Source organism: Podarcis erhardii (genome assembly GCF_964252035.2).
Source record: "Podarcis erhardii genome assembly, chromosome: 1".
Classification (NCBI taxonomy): Eukaryota; Metazoa; Chordata; class Lepidosauria; order Squamata; family Lacertidae; genus Podarcis; species Podarcis erhardii.
In genome coordinates, this window is record NC_138497.1 from 79,226,371 (window position 1) to 79,243,984 (window position 17,614).

At 43.9% G+C, this 17,614-nt stretch overlaps 2 protein-coding genes across 4 annotated transcripts in view; both read left to right on the plus strand.

The window, feature by feature from the left end:
• Window positions 1-13,409, plus strand: part of HRAS (HRas proto-oncogene, GTPase) — a 60,953-nt gene extending 47,544 nt beyond the window's left edge. For all 3 annotated transcript variants that reach the window (XM_081854395.1, XM_081854393.1, XM_081854394.1), the window contains exons 3-6: window positions 5,101-5,279; window positions 7,725-7,884; window positions 9,310-9,434; window positions 13,127-13,409. In XM_081854395.1, coding sequence (XP_081710521.1) covers window positions 5,101-5,279; window positions 7,725-7,884; window positions 9,310-9,429 — 459 coding nt within the window. In that variant the 3' untranslated portion in view covers window positions 9,430-9,434; window positions 13,127-13,409. The remainder of the gene's footprint in view (window positions 1-5,100; window positions 5,280-7,724; window positions 7,885-9,309; window positions 9,435-13,126) is intronic.
• RNH1 (ribonuclease/angiogenin inhibitor 1) overlaps window positions 1-17,614 on the plus strand; it is a 184,820-nt gene that overhangs the window by 47,749 nt on the left and 119,457 nt on the right. The window lies entirely within an intron of this gene.

Here is a 17,614-nt window from a genome sequence, read left to right on the forward strand (position 1 = left end):
ATTTTCCTTGCAAAGAGAGAAGTTGAAAGATTGCTTTTGCATCACCCTGCTACAGAATGTTTCCCTCCATAGCCTTGAGGGGCTAAAGTGTTATATAACCCAGAAGCTCTTTTTCTCCTCCCCCCCTTCCATAGGTTGTCTGGGGAAGAAGCATTGGGGGTACAATAAAATGGGAACAAAGAGATGTGGGAGTTGGAGTTCTTATAAATAAATTCTGCTAATGCAAAATTAAGTGAGAATTGGTGACTTGTTTGAGGCCTCTTGCATTCATTCACATTTGCTAAGGTCATTCCACCAGCATTTAAGGATTCCAAAGGTGCTTAACCAGGCATAAGCAGACTCCAGCCCTCCAGATGTTTGGGACTACAACTCCCATCATCCCTAGCTAGCAGGACCAATGGTCAGGGATGATAATGGGAATTGTAGTCCCAAACATCTGGAGGGCCGGAGTTTGCCTATGCCTGTGCTTAACTTTCAAAGCTAAGCAGATGAGAACAAATAGAGTGAGTTTTCTGTTGTATCAACTTGGAGTTCGCAATAAGCCCAGACAACTTCCTTCCCATATACGCAATTAGATTATTTTGTCTGTTAAGTTTTTCAGTTTTTCTCTTCATTTCCCAGACCTTAAATATGGTCCTCAAAACCTGAGACCCCATCAGCATTTTTAAGGTTCTAATTGTTCATTTAATGAGGTGTTGATATCAATAGTGTAAAGCAGCACATTTTCAGAATTTGTACTTAAAGAACTGATTTATATAGACCATCTCAGAGATGATCTCATCAGCAGACTTTCCATTCTTTACAACCTTTGGTCCTTTTGTTGTTGGGGTGGGGGTATGTATTTTTTTTTCTTCAGATTTCTGAACTTGGAACTTTCTTTAGCTGTCAGAGCATTATTAAAGTTTGCTTTTTGACTAAGAGAAACATTAAAATACTTTTCTTTTTGGCAGGGAGTTGGTTTTGCTTCCTCTGTGTCTCCCAGTTTAGCTTTCTCTTCTCTTATTTTGCTTTTATTTACTACTTGCAGTTCTTCCAGTGCAATGAAAACGCGCTGAGTAAAGCTTCTTCATATAACCCCAACCACTGCCTAGCATCAGGCATTTTGATTAGGGGAAGGAGGGAGGGAATGGGGTGGGCACTGTGACACAGTCGCTGACTATGTTGCTTTAAGTTCCAGTGTCACAGCAGCGTTGGGAAACTGGATCCAGCTGGTGGGCTGAACCTTTATCTCCCCTGGGGGCCAAGTTTAACATCAGGTGACATGTTTTTGCGTGTGTGGGTTAGCAGCTGATTGTCTGGGCTTGCAAAGCACCTCCCTTGGAGCTGTGCAGGCCCCAACTGTCAGTTGATTGGCCACGCTTGCAAGCGCTCCTTTGGCCCAGTTGTGTCTTTACTTCTCCCACCCAAGTGTAGGGCAGGTGGTTGTGGTTTGACCAAAGCAGCCTCATGGCCCAAATTGGGGAGGCCTGGTGGTCTCAGAATCTAACATCTGGTGTAAGGCATGGGGGTGTGACTTGGCCAAAACTACCTTGTGGGCCTGATTACTTTTGCAGATCGGAGCTTCCCTCAGGGATCTTCTCTTCCTTATGAGCTCCTTGACTAGCGTGAGCTGATGTTCCCTTTTGGTTTGTTTTTAAAACACCTGTGCTCTTGCTGCACTTCCAAGCAGTCTAATCAGTCGCAGGATTCCAAGGCAGGATTCTCCTACCATGCTGAATCCCAGTTAGTCTTTTAACTGGAAAAATGGTGGCTGAGAAGAACTGAGCTGGCTGAGAAGACAATCCAAATGGATCTGGCTAATAATGACAAAATGGACAAACTGGATACGTGTGCATGTTTACTAAAAAATAAGTCCCTTTTTGTGAATTGATACATACTCCCAGGTAACTGCATAGGATTGCAGCCTTACTCAGTTATTTTTGGAATTAAAAAGTGCAGTGCTAAGGATCTGTATATGCATTGGTTCTGTTTTCCTTGTGAGAAGTTGATGTAAATGCAAACATGCAATTATTATGCAATTACATTATGATGTGAATTATGCAATTAAATTACGATGTAAATGCAAACATCTTCTACGGAAACAATTAACAGGATAAGACTATCATGTAATTAGTGATCTAGTAATATGGGATATGTCTGCAAATGATTGTCTTGTGCATTGTAGAATTGAATATTTCAGGTGCAGCTGCAGAATCCTGAGAACCTTTACTTAATTAAAAAAAGACCACATTTCTAGCCTTTTGGTTGTGAAGAATGCTTTGAAAACATGCTCATTTAGCCTGCTTACAGATTAAGGGCTGGTTGTGCAATGACTGGGAGCTAAATGTGTAAACTGTTTTATGTGGTGTGTGTAATCTGTGTTAGAAAAAGTTTCACATGAACACATCATTAAGTACTAAACCAGTTGACAGATGAATGTGCAGGTGGGAACTTGCCCTTAGAAGCCAGAAAGGGTCTGTGAAGGTTTCTATACTATGATCTAATTTAATATCCTTTATTTTGATTGTGGGGATTGGGGTATTCTTTTGGAGAGGTTTCCTCCCCTCCCTCAAAAGTAGATGTACCCTCGGACTGAGCCACACTGAAGCAAGCTGCATCTGTATACAAAGATGAGAACACAGTGCTGGAGCAACCAAAGAGACCATTTCCATTACGCTTCTGAAAAGCCATTGGGGAGGCAGCTGATACATTATTGATGGGGTTATATAAAGGCCTCTCTCTCTCCCCCTCTCTCATGAAAGAGCGAGATGCCAGTCACCTTGAAAGCAGCTGGCACCAAGCCAAGCAATCACTCGATGTTCTTGGGCTTTTCAGTTATTGTTCTGTCTCCCAAGGTCCCCCTTGGAGAGTTAGTTACTAGGATGGTCACAGTGAAGCATATCTTAGACTTGCATTGGTAGTAGTCTGGGCAGTTTCTGAATATTTAAAGAGGGATTCAGCAGCTGATTATATATATATCCCTTTGTTTGTGTCAGAACAGTAACACTCTACTGAATTAATACGCCTGCTTCTGGTTTCCAAAGGAATTTGGAGGCCCCTTCTTAATGTTTGGTTCTTTTTGGAGGTCAAGCCATTCACTTCCTTGCCCCTTGGTTTTCCTCCAGGAGCAAGGGGCAGCTATGCACAGTGTACACTATTCAGATAGTTCTGGGGTAGCGAGGCATATGGTGGAAGTGTACATGTGCCTTCTTCCCGGTGTTGCCTTCTTCCCTCAGTTCTAGCAAGCACAGTTTCACTTTTCAGGTTGCTAGGCAGAAAGTTGAAAACCAGAACCTCCAAGGTAGTGTACTAAAGGAGGAAAAGGAGATTGCATAGAAGCTGAATGAATTTATTTGCCTCTGACTTCACTGTGGAAGATAAGGGCGGATGAACTGTGCGTGAACTCACTTTTTCAGGGAGTCCATAGCCCTTCAAAAGTTGTCATCACAGAAGTACCTGGCAAATTACAATATCCCATTTAGAAGTCTTTCTCAGAACAGCTAATGCCACAAATGAGTTGGGATTGTTAAAACTGTTGGGGATTTTAGGGACAATTCTCTCAGAATTTGAGAGAAAATGGGTTCTTGGCCTTTGGGAATGGAAGGAAGCCTTTCGAGTCAGTGTATTTTATAGCCATGCAGAATGGAATGCTAGAATAGACCTATTGGGTGTTCTCATAGGTGTGACTTAGTCATGATGTGCTGTATTGTGGATATAGGCACACAGAAAATGCTTATGCTGCACATGAACTCCATTCAGTGCTTGCCCACGGTATATTTACTCACTGGCCTGTATGTGGTGTGACCACAGGAGATGATTGTGACTCTCCCTTGAGCAAAGCTGCTTTTAGAAGGATTAGTATACACTAAATACAGCTAAAAAAATAGGTGTGTTAAGGCTGGGCAGCTCTGGTGTCAAAGGCATACCTTGTCTGTCCTGAGGCAGCCCTGTCAGTTCCAAGAACAGGGCCTTGGCTGTATTAGTTGCTACTCTGGCACCAGAGGTGTCACCTCTTCAAATGTTCCTCTTTCCATTTTAAGAGACTGGCTTTAACCAGCAGGGTAATTGAATCGAAATCCACTCAGACTGAGATGGCTTCCTGACCTGTTAACACCCTCCTGCTCTTTAAATTAAAGTGTAAGAATTGCTTTTTGCTAGATAAAAAGTCCATACCCCCCTCCTGCCACCAGGAAGTTTAAAGCCAGGCCCACCAACAACCTTAGACCTGTGAGATGGTTCCTTTGGAGGAAAAGAACATAATGGCTATAGTATTATGTTCAATAAAGTCCTCCCTTTCTGCTAATTTCCCCTTTCTTACTGTGTGATTCTCTTTATTTTGAAGGTACTGATGCTGGCAGGCTAACAGAATATGTCCTGCATTCCCTGGGACATTTGAGCATCCTCTTCCACAGCAATTCATGAATTGAATTTTAAGTGGAAACAGAGCTCCTGCCCCAAAACAGGATGGCCAGTGCTGCACAGAAGTGTCCATATGCAGAAGGGCTTAACGTGGTCATTAGGCAGACTCAGCATGGACTTAACAATGGATAGATTTGATGGCACAGGAGTGAGATCAGATTCAAGAAGGGAGAGACTTTGATAAGAAATGAGTCTTGTGTAGGAACCTGGAGGAGGAGGTGGCAGTGGCAAGATAACGAGAAAGCTAAAATGACCTAAATTCACCCCTCTTTAAAATTCCTATTCACTAGATTTGGGTGAGTCCAGCAGTTGAGCAACATCTCAGTTGTGTTTTTCAGATGAGTGCCTTCTAATCTAATTGGCTGCATCAGTAGCTAGGGAAAGTAAGCTAGGATATACATTCATGAGCAAGGGAGGACCCCAGCTGAGATGATGTCTCAGCCCAGTGATGAAAATATCAAGTCAAGGTAACAAGCAAGTTAAGCAGCTGGGGTGGGGGGGCGGGTTGGCAGCAGAGCAAGGAGACCAGGGCATGCTACTCTTCCATTGGTTCCATCACTAAGGAGAGGAGCAGAAGGAAAACCAAATGGTAGGATTCAGGATTGCCATAGGCAAAGTAAATGAAACACAGATAGAGGAGATACGCTGGTGCTTGCTTGATTGCTCCTCTTCTAATGCCTCTTAATTCTCCTATGCCCTCAGGATTCCTACAGAAAGCAAGTCGTCATTGATGGAGAGACCTGTTTGTTAGACATCTTGGACACAGCAGGCCAAGAAGAGTACAGTGCCATGCGAGACCAGTACATGCGGACAGGAGAAGGCTTCCTTTGTGTCTTTGCTATTAACAACACCAAGTCCTTTGAAGACATTCATCAGTACAGGTCAGTAGAATTGAGCTGAGCAGCAGAGGGCATTGTATCATCTTCCTTTTGAAAAGGAAGACCTGGAGGGGAGGGACCACGCTGACTCCACTTTCAGATTGTGCTGTGCTACAATTCCACCACCCAAAAAATGGAGCTTTTACCCGATGATCAAGTTCAGCAGCTGGCTAATAGCAGTTGTTATTATCCCAAGGAGACTGCTGATGGGCCAGGGTGAGAGCTCAGTAATGTAGCATTTTAATGTTTCTGGGGGGTTAAAAGGAGAAGCAGCTTCTCTGCTAATTAATGGAGCAGTAGTTTTCGTGAAAGGGATCTTGTGGTGTCTTAGCCTTGAGATCCATGCTTTTTCTTTCCGGCCTGCTATCTATCTATCTATATATATCTATATCTATATATATATCTATATATAGATAGATAGATATAGATATAGATATAGATATTGCTCAGACAATGCAGATTTTGCACTAGAAAACCTGGTTCCCACATGAACTGTGCAAATTAAGCACATTAGTTTGCACAATTTATTCTGCTTCCCCCTTTCTTACTAGACTTGGGGTAGGACAAGGAATTCCTGAGCAATGAAGTTCTGTTCCCAGCTTCTGTTAAAAAGGTAACCTGCTCTTTCTCTAGGTTTCAAGATTTCAGATGGCATTGCCTATATATATTTAAGCATTTTTATGCAACTATAAGGGCTTCTCTTCTGCCTTGTATTTGAAACGGCTCAGAGGATCTCTTTTTCTTGATCTGGAAAGACTCTGCTATGGCAATGTTTGAGAGCTGTGACTGTAGAGTGGCAAACAGGGTCCTACTGTGCTGAGCAGGAAGAACATCGCTCAGGGTGTGAGCACAGACCCTTTGTCAACAACAGACTACACCCAGGCTCAGGGCCATACATCTCCCCAAGCCACCGGGCTGCTTTCCAGGTGCAGGATGTTTCCATGTGTCCCTAGGGAAAGAGGCAGGCCTCTGTTACTCAAACAGATGACTGCTCAACTCCCTACTTCAAAAGATGTAAACACTGAGGGACATTGACTCAAGAGATGCAGGACGGCTTTACCAAATCACTCTATCCTCAGATTCCTGATGAGTTTGCTACAAAGCTTTCCTTCAAGAAATGCTACGTGCACATGCACGTAAGCACTAACTTCTTGCTCAATTCTCAGTGCTGAACATCAGAAAAACAGTGATACCTTGAGTCATTTTTGACCATAAGAAAAATACTGTGAAATATTCACTTCTGTTTGGACAAATATTTTATACACATCATCCTGCATATTCCCCGCTCCCCCAGTAGGTTAACAAAGCTATGCTTCTGTTTGTAAATTATTATCATTATTGTTATTGGCTGTTTGTGTCCACTGAAAGCTCAGAACCTCAAGCATCAGGATGTTTGGCAGTGGTTCTGCGCTTGGGTTGATACCAGGAGACCTCTAGTATAGCTCCCTTGCTGTTGTGTCCTGGCCCCTGTTTCATTTGCCTCCTGTCCCTCCATTTTGTTCCGAAGCCCCACACCTTCCTGTGATAGGCCTGTTCCTTTTTTTTTTCTTCCCATCAAGACCATGGGTTTTAATTTGTTGGCAGATGTGTGTGGATTGGTAATGTTCCTGGCATTCTTTGAAGGGTGGGGAGGGATTAGACTTGAGCTGCCTTCTGGTGTTTTTCAAATCTGTGGTTCTGCGAGTTCTCACCTTCTACCACTTCAGTGTTTGCTCAAACGCCACCAAGTTCTGCATAAACAAATATTGTGCTAAATTAAATTATGCAAGACATATTTCCCTTGGGACAAGAGGCTCTTCCAGTAGTAGCAAGATGCCTTAATGCTGAACAAACACTGCTGAAGTGTCATCGCTACTGTGGAAGAGATGTTGTAGTAAATGGCCAGTGTGAACCTTGGCCTTGATAAACTTCCTTCTGTGTAGAGAATTTGACTTTTCAAATGGGGCAGGACACAGATTGCAACCTATATATCTTCACTGTACTGTTTTTGGTGCTTGCTAAAAACTGGTTTATTTAGGCAGGGCTAGAGCGCGCAACCCCAGAGTCCGCGACTGGACCTAACGGTCAGGGGTACCTTTACCTTTACCTTCTTTACCCAGAAATGTAAAGTTGAGGTGTGTTTTAAAGGCTTTTTAAAGTATACTTTAAATTCCTGGTTTTATTTACATTTTGAAATGTTTTGATCCATTTCTTTTTAACTTTTGGCTTTTATCAACAATTTTCAGGCATATTTTATTTAAACCGCTTAGATATTTTTTATGTTGAAGTGGTATACAAATTCTGTTAAATAAAATAAACGCAATATGTAACTCTAATTGCGAAATTGGGAGGCAGAGAATGTCTACAGTACCATCCTGCTTTGCTTCATCGTCTCTGATCAGGATCTTAAAAATGCAGAAAATGGTGGCTTTTCCTTCATTTGCTCAACTTCTGCTTTCTCCTCTGCAGGGAGCAGATCAAGAGGGTGAAGGACTCTGATGATGTCCCAATGGTATTGGTGGGAAATAAGTGTGACCTTCCAGCTCGGACTGTGGAAACCCGGCAAGCCCAGGAGCTGGCTCGGAGCTATGGGATTCCCTACATAGAGACATCGGCCAAGACTAGACAGGTATGTAGCAGGCAGGTGTGCAATTACTTACCACCTTTGGAACGAAGAGAAGAATCCAGCCTGTACTCCCAAGAAATCGTCTTTTAGTGTGTTCTTCTAGCTCTCTTCTATGAAAACCGAGTAGAGGATTTCTAAAGCTTTGGGCGTGTGAACCAGATGGGGATTCTGCTACCCCCATATCACATCTCAGCAAGTTGCAGATTTGATGTGTCAAATTATTGAGACTGAATGAGCGTTTGGCCCCAATTTTCAGGAAGAGCACAACTTTCATAGTGTAGCCTTCCAAGTTTAGAAGCCTGCTTTGAATGTTTTTCTGCCCTTTCTCTGGCTGGGAGAAACTGTCCAGCTGTTCTAGTAATGGCAGAAAGCCCTGTCTCCCCACCCTTCTCTTCCACTCCCTTTCTGGTAGCTTGCTTACCTTCATGTGTTGTACAGAAGGATGGATGTTGGGCTTTCCTTTTCCTTTGTATAAGACTGCCGCATGATTGACAGCAGTGAGGCTGGCACGTAGCTCCACTGAGCAAACGCCACACATGTGCTGTCGGTCTCCCAGTGCTCCAGCTGCTAATTACGCAGCAGGTTGTGTGGCCTCTGCTGATGGCCCCTGAGCGCTGGGGAACATAAGTGTGAATTACAGAGGCTGGGATTGAGAATGATTTTTCCATTAAGGCGATGCTCGGATAAAGCTGGCAAGTAGCCTGGCTCAGCTACTGGCTGCAGTCTTCTAAGTGACAGCGAAGACAAGGATTCAGCCGGAGGCAGTGGTTCTCTAGGGACTCTCACTCTGCTGTTCTCTACAAGCCATTTCCTGTGCCCAAGTTTAGGCACCTATGCTCAGTTAATGGTCTCGCCATGGAGGCATGAGGTCAGATAAAGAATACACAGAAAGTGCTGCTGTGCTCATGGGAATAACCAGTGCTATTTTTCCAGAAAAAGAGGTGACAGAACTCACCTCTTGTTCTCTTACAATGGCAATGGCACCCACCTGAGAGGTGCGTTCTGGCTGGGGGCAAAAAGCACAGGGAAATAGCAGTTTGTCATATCCTTGTATGGCCTGTAGTTTATACCTGGCTCTCTCCATGTGATTACAGACCCACAGACAGTACAGATGTTTGTGTGAAGACATAGGTCAGTCTGTGAACCAGTCGCTGGTTGAACTGGTGTGTTACTAGATCACAACAACAGGGTATTGTGTGTGTCCTCGATTTCTGGAATCTAACATCCATATTTCCAAGTACTCATCTATACTATAAAAGATGTAGTGTTTGTTTTCTTCACTAGTGTCCATGCATTCAGAACCAACCCCATTGACAGCAGAAAATGGATTCTCTGCGACTCTTTTGGATGGACATTTGGTGTTGGTGAATATGTATGTGCGTGAGAGAGAGGAGTTTGTTCTCAAGACACTTTGTTGCTCTCTCACAGGGAGTTGAAGATGCCTTCTATACTTTAGTGCGGGAGATCCGGCAGCACAAACTACGCAAATTGAATCCCCCAGATGAAAGTGGCCCTGGCTGCATGAATTGTAAATGTGTGATATCATGACTAAGGTAAGATGGTGGGGAAATGAACAAAGCATGTAGGGGAAATGCCCACTTCCCCAAATCATCGGCTGCAACTTAAGTGCTTGAAGAGTTCCTTTAACCTCCTGAATGGGGCAAAACCAGAAGCAATGAGCATTAAAGGCACTGTGCTGAGTTCCTCAGTCTTGTTCGCAGTGGGTGATTCCCTTAGTTGTTCATATTTATGAACTAGATCAGGCATCCCCAAACTCGGCCCTCCAGATGTTTTGGGACTACAGTTCCCATCATCCCTGACCATTGGTTCTATTAGCTAGGGATGGTGGGAGTTGTAGTCCCAAAACATCTGCAGGGCCGAGTTTGGGAATGCCTGAACTAGATGGTGTCCCTCAAGCATTTCGGAAGGTAGGGTGTGGCTGGTGCAGTTTGCAGCCTGTGTTTTACAGTTCTAAAAGTGTGTTTTGATCACAATTACTGGGGGAGATGCTTCAGACTAGACTGGCTTACTGTCAAAGATGAGTATGAATATCTACATTCACTGTATGGAACTTAATGTATAATCTACCCTTCCTGTGTAGCTGAGCAGTAAGCAGAGCTCTTCCCTTCTCTATGGAAGCAGCAGCTTGTGTGTTGTGTGTATATAAAAAAAGACACTTAATTTTACTCTGCCTGAAAAAATTATGACAGAAGAGTGAATGGATGTCAAGTCGGTTGGGATCTCCCAGCAGACCCCATTCTTGAGCTGTACCTAGGGCAGCTATTGTTGTTTTAAAGGGGGGTTTCCAGATGTGCAAATAATCCAGATGTCTGAGAGCATTTCCTCTGGCCTAGGTTGTGAGTTTGGTTGGGTGGGGGGCCATTTCCTGTTCTTTTGCTGCTGAAAGTGCACAGATGAATCCCAAACGCTCCTTAAACTGCCTGCCCTGAGAGAGATGCTACTGCCAACAGCTTGTGGGGAGGAGAAAGCCCTGTTCTTGCCAAATGTGTGTTCATTTCAACACCCCCATTCACTACCCTCGTTGTTTGTGGAATGTCAAGGTCTGGCCTTCCTGAACTCCTCTCTTTCTCTCTCTTACTAGAAAGCTGCGCCAGTGAGGAGTGCATAACTTGGCAATATGCTTATAGGTGTGGTCCCGGCTCTTTTGTGGAGGAAATGGGAGCTGGTTTTCCCGTAATTATCTGCAGTGCAAATGGGATCCAGCTTTATGTTGGACAGCATCTTTCTGAAAAAGCAAGCTGTCCCCATAAGACTTTGGAGAATTGCATAAGCAGGGGTAAAGCTACAGGAAGTGTGATGTCTAGGATTCATAAAAGGGGAGCAGTGGAGTGACAGGGTCATGCAAAAGAATAGCTTTCCAGCCGTAGAAAGCTTCTTGCAAGTTTTTATCCCACCACCACAGGTCCTATCTTTACAAAAGGTGAATTCCCTTTTTTGGGTTGCCATGCTGTCTGTCCATGTAGCATTTGTATTATCTTCCAGCGTTTCATATTAGAATTGCATATTATGCTTAATGCTGGGAATAGTGTTTGGGTGCTGTGGCTATATTTCCTTCCTCTTTGTCCTAATGATGGCCAAAAAAAAAACAAAACCCTGAGTTTGAGCCATTTCTGTCCACATGACCTGTGTCCAGCCTTATCTTATATCTGCTTTGAGAAAAGCAGCTTAACACTGAATGCTAGACCCAGAAGGATGAATATATATTATGATAGCCAGGCCTTAGCCTTCTTCATAGATAGCTCAGTTGGTAGAGCATGAGACTCTTAATCTCAGGGTCGTGGGTTCAAGCCAAAAGGGTTTCCTGCATTGCAGGGGTTGGACTAGATGATCGTAATTTTCCCTTCCAACTTTGCAGTTCTATGATTCTAAGCTGCCCCACGTGTATGCAGAGTTTAAGTCTGCCTTCTGAGTTTCCAGAAGGGTGGTACTTCAAGGAAACGAGAGGGCAGCCACACATGCATTCATCTCTTCACTGCCCAACACAAAGCAGAGCTGAGATCATAGTGGACTTAAAGCCTTCTTCTGTCTTCTAGTATTAAAGTAGTAGTAGCTGTGAGACAGCAGAGCCATTCCCAGTGCCGTAACTGTGAAGGGAGCAGCAGACAGTAGCCGTCCATCCTTTGGATAGTTATTTAGAAGGCTGGTGTTATGCACTAAAAACAGGTGATGGTACTGTTCAGGGAAGTTTTTAATCTGTGATATTTTAATGTATTTCTGGTTTTTATGGAAGCCGCCCAGAGTGGCTGGGGAAACCCAGCCAGATGGGCGGGGTACAAATAATAAATTATTATTATTATTATTATTATTATTATTATTATTATTATTACTGCTAAAGCACGTGATGGAAGCCATCACAGATTGCGTCATGCATTCTCTCCAGATTTGCCTATATTGGAATCCCATGGCTAGGCCAATATCCACATGCAGCAAACACTGTATGCTCAGTGGATGGGTAAATCAAAGAACTTGGGTAATGGACTTTAAGAGTCACAGCATCATCCTGAGGATACTAAAGAGTACTGCACCCATTTTTCCTGCAAGAAATGGAACCTCAATGAGAAGTTCAGCATTACCAAATATTCTACAATTACTGACCCAAACTTTCTTCCTTCATATTCCTAGTCAAACGTTGATACTATTTTTATACTGTTTTTTAAATTTGCTATGCTTCTTAAAACAGCACAGCTCAATGGTAGCGAAAGATGAGATAGGCATGGCCAAGTGACTGGAAATTAAAGCAGTCTTGATGCTTTCTGTGGCCAGCTGGTGTTGTAAGTTGACTGACAAAGAGTCTCCACTGTGACATCATATTTAAGCCAACCTGTCACCACCAGCAGCAGGTATCGAATGTCACACATGGGAAGCTTTTAAGCCACTGCAGCCAATGCCATTCTTTTTCAAGGGAGACCATTCACACAGTCTGCCTGTAAATCATTGAGGGGCAAGACACCATGTGTTATATACATGAACATGGGAATCTGGACTTAAATCTGGTTTAGGAAGAAACTAAATTCAGACCTCTTCCCAGAAGAGAGCCATTGCTATTAAAATGCTGGCAAAATTTAGTGAACTTCGGATTGTGTTTGTATGATTCCCTGCTGCTCTCCCATCCCACTGACCCAACCCTTCTTAGCTTCTTCGTGGTTGCTGTGTCATGTGCTTTCAAACCATGCCATGAAAAGTTGGAAGGAACTAGAGTCAGTAAAAGTGGGGGGGGGGAGAGAGAGAAGAGAATTCTCAGTAGCTATTAAGTTCAGCACCCCAAAATGCACTTGGCACTAAGCAATTTGCCCTGTTGTGTAGTAAGTAGCTTTTTAGCAGCTGCATGAACTTACTGCTCTACTTGTCAAGAGTCAGCTGTAACAGAGCACCATCTTCTTCTTCTAAGCATTAGCTGTTTGCTGCAGAAAGGCCGCTCCATGAGTGGTAACATGCCTCAGAGTTGCTGCACCCACAGAGTCCACACCATCAAACCTTGAGAAAAGAGCACACTGGAGAAAACCGTGTCATAGAGCTGCTTTCTCCAAAGCAAACTGTCCCCCCTCTGAATTTCTCTTATTCTGCAAAGTTATTTTCTGTGTCTTTTAGCATTGTTTAAAACAGTGTGGTAGGAAGAATGCAAAGTGTTTGTTTAAAGGTTTCTGAAGTGTGTTATATATTGGGAAACCATGTGTGCTTAAGGAAATGGTGAGCTGTTCTAATATCTGTCTTCTCTGTTCACCAGCTGACCAGACTGTGACTTGGAGGGATTTCCACTGTGTGTAGTGCAGAGACAGAGGCGACATGAAAGAAGAATCAAGTGGATTCAAGGGAAGGGGACAGACGAGATGGTGTCTGCAGGCCCCAAGAGCTCTGCACAGACTGTCTCAAAACTTCACCAAGGCCTGCAATGAACTATTTTTTATTTTTATTTTTGAAACGCTCCTCTCCTCTCCTTGCCTCCCTCCCCCTCCTGGCAACTTGTACAATGCCACAGATGGAAGTAAATTATTGTATGATGGTCTTGACACTGGTTTCTGCATCTCTGTCCCTGTTCCCGAGGATTGACTGGCATTGCCTGTTCTTCTGGAGCAGGCACTGGCAGAGGGGAGGGGGAGGCCCATGCAGAGCAGCCAGGCAGGTCGCTGCTTCAGCCTCTTTGAGCTCGCCTCCTTGGCTGGGGCCAGAGCCTAGTTGGAGCTGTGGCTGTGCCCTGGCCTGCTTTTCTTTCAAGAAGCCTTTTACAGAAAGGGAGCAAATGTGGGTTGAGTGGCTCCACCACTGTATCTCAGAAAGAGAGTTAGCTGTGGCCTGCAGAAGATTATACCTCTTCAGGAAGCGTTGCCAAGAAATTCCACCCACTGACACTCTGCTATTCTATAGTGGTAGGGAAACTCTTTACTGGTCTCAGCCATTTCTGGGGGTGAGGTGGGGGAAGACATATAAACATACCTCCTTTATGAATGGATTCTAAGCCAATTCTCAAACTGCTGTTCCCAGAGTTGGGTTTCATTTACCTTTGCCCCTGTTGGTTTACATTGGCATAAACATGGAAGACGATTCCTTCTCGTTCTTGGCAATTGTTAATTCTCCCCTGCGCTAGAACAACCCAGTGAGTTTTCTCTGCGGAGAGTAGTTTTGCCTGGTGAAAGTTCCCTGCAGGCCTGGAGTGGGGGGGGGGGGGAGGTGAAGAAGGGGAGAGAAGGGGGGGTGTTCCTTTGCAGCATGTCACTCCCCCCCCCCTTTGTGGTGTTGGGAGGACTTGTGTGTATGTGTAAATATATAAATGACTATACAGCAGCTTGTTGATTGCAACTGAAGGATGTTTGATTTTCCGTTTTAGTCTCTGTGTTTCACTGAGCCCAACTTCTGTTTCATCCATTAATTTACCTGATGGAGTTTGAAGGAGAACAGCTCTTTCTTGTCCCTTTTGTGGGGGGGGGGGACATTGGGAGCTGTGTTGTCTTTCTTCCCCCGGAACCATTGTGTCTTATGAAGGGGTGGGGAGGGGTGCCTAATGGACAAGAAATGGTCACTTGTTGGCTTTCTTCTTTGTTGTAAGTTTGGCCATTTCCTGAGCAGTTTTTTATGCTTGTTGCCTGTGCTGGGGCTGACTGCATTGATGTGCTTGTTGCAAATCTTGTGAACTTCCTGGAGGGGCAGCTGGTCTCTGGAGGCACAGGAGTGTGTTTCCTTGTTCCTGCTCTGACCTCTTCTTTCCTTTGCAGCCGCTGTGCCTATGCTGCTGCATGCACAGCTCAAATTCCTGCTCTTCAGGTAGCAGCTCCTCTGTATTAATGTGACTGTACCAATTATACTTGCTATTTTGTTAAAGGTTTTGCCAGTAAGATAGTCAAGCCAGGTGCTCGGCCCTAGCTGAGTTAAGGGAAAAAAGTTCCTTCCAATAATTAGGTGACTGGTGTGGATTTTTAAAGGGGGGGGGGTCGATCCAATGTTGGAGGTGTAAAAGAGAACCCAAATCTAGCCTTAAATGTCATTAAAAAGTGTTGTTCTCAAAGGTGTGTTTATTTTTGAAGTTGACTATTTGCATGTTGCATCTCGCTGGTTTGATGCCTTTTTTCTAAAGTTTGCAGAGTATTAAGTCACTTTTTTGTGCTGCATCTGAAGATAGGACCACACGCTCTCACTCTTGAAAACAAATGCTCAGAAATCTGTCCTATCTTAGTCCTACCTCCATGGTTGATCTTCTTGAACCGAGGCTGTCTTTGGGAGAGGGATAGCTGTTGCTTGGTAACAAAGATGACTCAATACAGTTGCACACTCTCTTGACAAATTATTATTATTCCTACCTTTGTGGATAACTTCTATTTTCTACAGCAGGGGTAGAGAACTTGTGGCCATCTACAGTTCCCATCAGCATGGCCAATAGCAAGTAGTTCAGCAACATGGAGAAAGCTAGTTTCCTCACCCCGTGCTACAGGTTTGTTGGATCATGCAACCTTAACAAGGCTACAAATGAACACTTGCTTGAGGCTACTACAAAAGCAGAAATGGTGAGCAGGATCTCCTATGGGGCTCTTTGCAATTACTTCTCATTATCTCAGTTTGGCATGGCATTTGGTGGGGAAAGCATCTTTGTACATAGGTCTGCTGTTATAGACTGAGATACATGGGCACATAGGTGTGTACACATACCTGGACAGCAGATAGTGGCTAGATATCCAACTACTGATTCAGAGCTGAGGACAGAGACAGCTTCTATAGTTTTGCCATTTGTTATGCAAGCACCTGTAGCAGGGTTATGATGATGGGAGAAATAAATATGGCACATGCAGCACAGCAGAGACAAAGCTGCTATTGTTCCTTGAATACCTTTTTTACAGTGAGGTAAGCATGATGTGAGGTTGTCTAAACTGCTATATCACCACAGTCCCACCACAACAGATGTGCAGGAGGCGGCATGAATAATCTGACAAGGCGAACGTTAGTTTTGCCCTGATGGTGGTCTTCATGCAGGCAGCTGGCACCAGGATTCTGAAGACAACAAATGGGACAGGGGCCTTATGCCTTCCTGTTTTCTAAACGTCTGCTAGTACAGTATTCCAACCCATTGTTGACAGTGAAAGATTTACTAATAATTCTTAAAGAGTCCCCAGCACGTAGGGAAGAAGGGTTACTGCATGTAAATCCAAGTGAGTGACTTTTTTTCTTTATGGAACTGATGCTGGATCCCTTTAGAAATTCCTTTCTGTCAAGGATAGCCTGCCTTGCTCCTGAATGAACCAAGCTGGAGAAATCCACCATAGGGAACTGGCTCATTTGTTACTGCCAAGCTTTTTTTTAAAAAAACTAAAAGCTGAGTGAGAAAACCCACATTTAAATCTAAATCACAGGCTTGAACAGCCGCAACCTTCATCTGTGAATTTTTCCTCCTTGCTATATGCAGTTCTAGCCTGTTATGATAGAAATGTATCTAACAGAACAGACTAATGATAGGTTGAAATTGTCCAAGCTAAAGGAAAAACATAGGTTCTACAGCTGGGCTGATGAACAGGCTTCACTATTGTTCTGTTTTCCCTGCTGTTGCGTTTAAGTTGAAAATAGGACAAAGAGCCATGCTTGGGCCTAAGTCCACTCCAGGCCCTACTTAGCAGCCATTATTCAGGACTGACTCATTGACTGATTAGCAACACAGGCAGAACTCTTCACAAAGGACGGGGAAAAACATTGGCTACCACTAAAAAAAATAATTGGAGCACCAGGTTGCAAAACTCATGTGAACAACGGATGTACAAGTCTTGAGGGCCTCCAGTGCAGTTAGCACTTTCCCTCTGAACCAGTTCAGAATGTTGCTGCTGTTCTCCAAAGTCTCATGTTCAAACTCAGTAGTGCAGAGTCTAAAAGAGAGGGTTCTCTAACCCCCACCTCCACCCCCAAAAGAGGTGTGTGTACTCATGCTTATTCCAGATGTTCTGGTTTGCTTGAAAACAATCTATTGTGAACTTGAAGACAAGTCATAACATGGAAAAACTATTTTAAAAATCCAAAATGTCTAAGCAGGGTTGGGTTGTGCCCTCTTGTGGCTGCAGCAGTCTCTGCCTTCATCTTCCTTTAGTAAGGGAAGTCTCTCTGCAAGTTGTCTCCTGTTCCACTTTCTATGTAAACATTTGTGAGGAGGACTGACTGGGCACAGAGAAGTTAAATTTGCACTTTGGTCCTAGCCCTGTGAGAGCATTTCTTGCTCAAAGCTTAAAGGAACGAATTGCAAGGAGCACCTCTTGCTTTCAAGGGAGCTGATATGTAGGAGAACGTCATGGCACACAGTGTGCTTATTAAGAGAAGGCAAATGTAATGACACTTCCAGCTGGTTCTGAAAAAGTAGAAGCTAGCTTATTAAGCAAGCAATGCTAATTAAGTACTAGCTAAAACACTCCTGTGATACATAAAATCCTTCAGTGAGCACAGCAAGAATTCTTAAGTTATATCTTTTCATTTAAACTAGCAGGATATTTCCGTTAACCTAAACACATTCTCTGGACGTTTAGTCGCAAAGCCCCCCCCCCCCCCTTTTCAGCCAACTAAGACAGTAAACCTGCACCTGGAAATATCCCACTTCAGCCACAAAGACAGACTTACATGCTGGAACTCCTCCATAGGAAAAAGTTGCACAGATGGAGGGAAAGATTGTAACCTAGCCTTCTTCCCAACTTCCTAGTTTCTGTGCAGTGAATTAAACCACCGGCTATGTCTGAACTGCAGACACAGCAGTGGT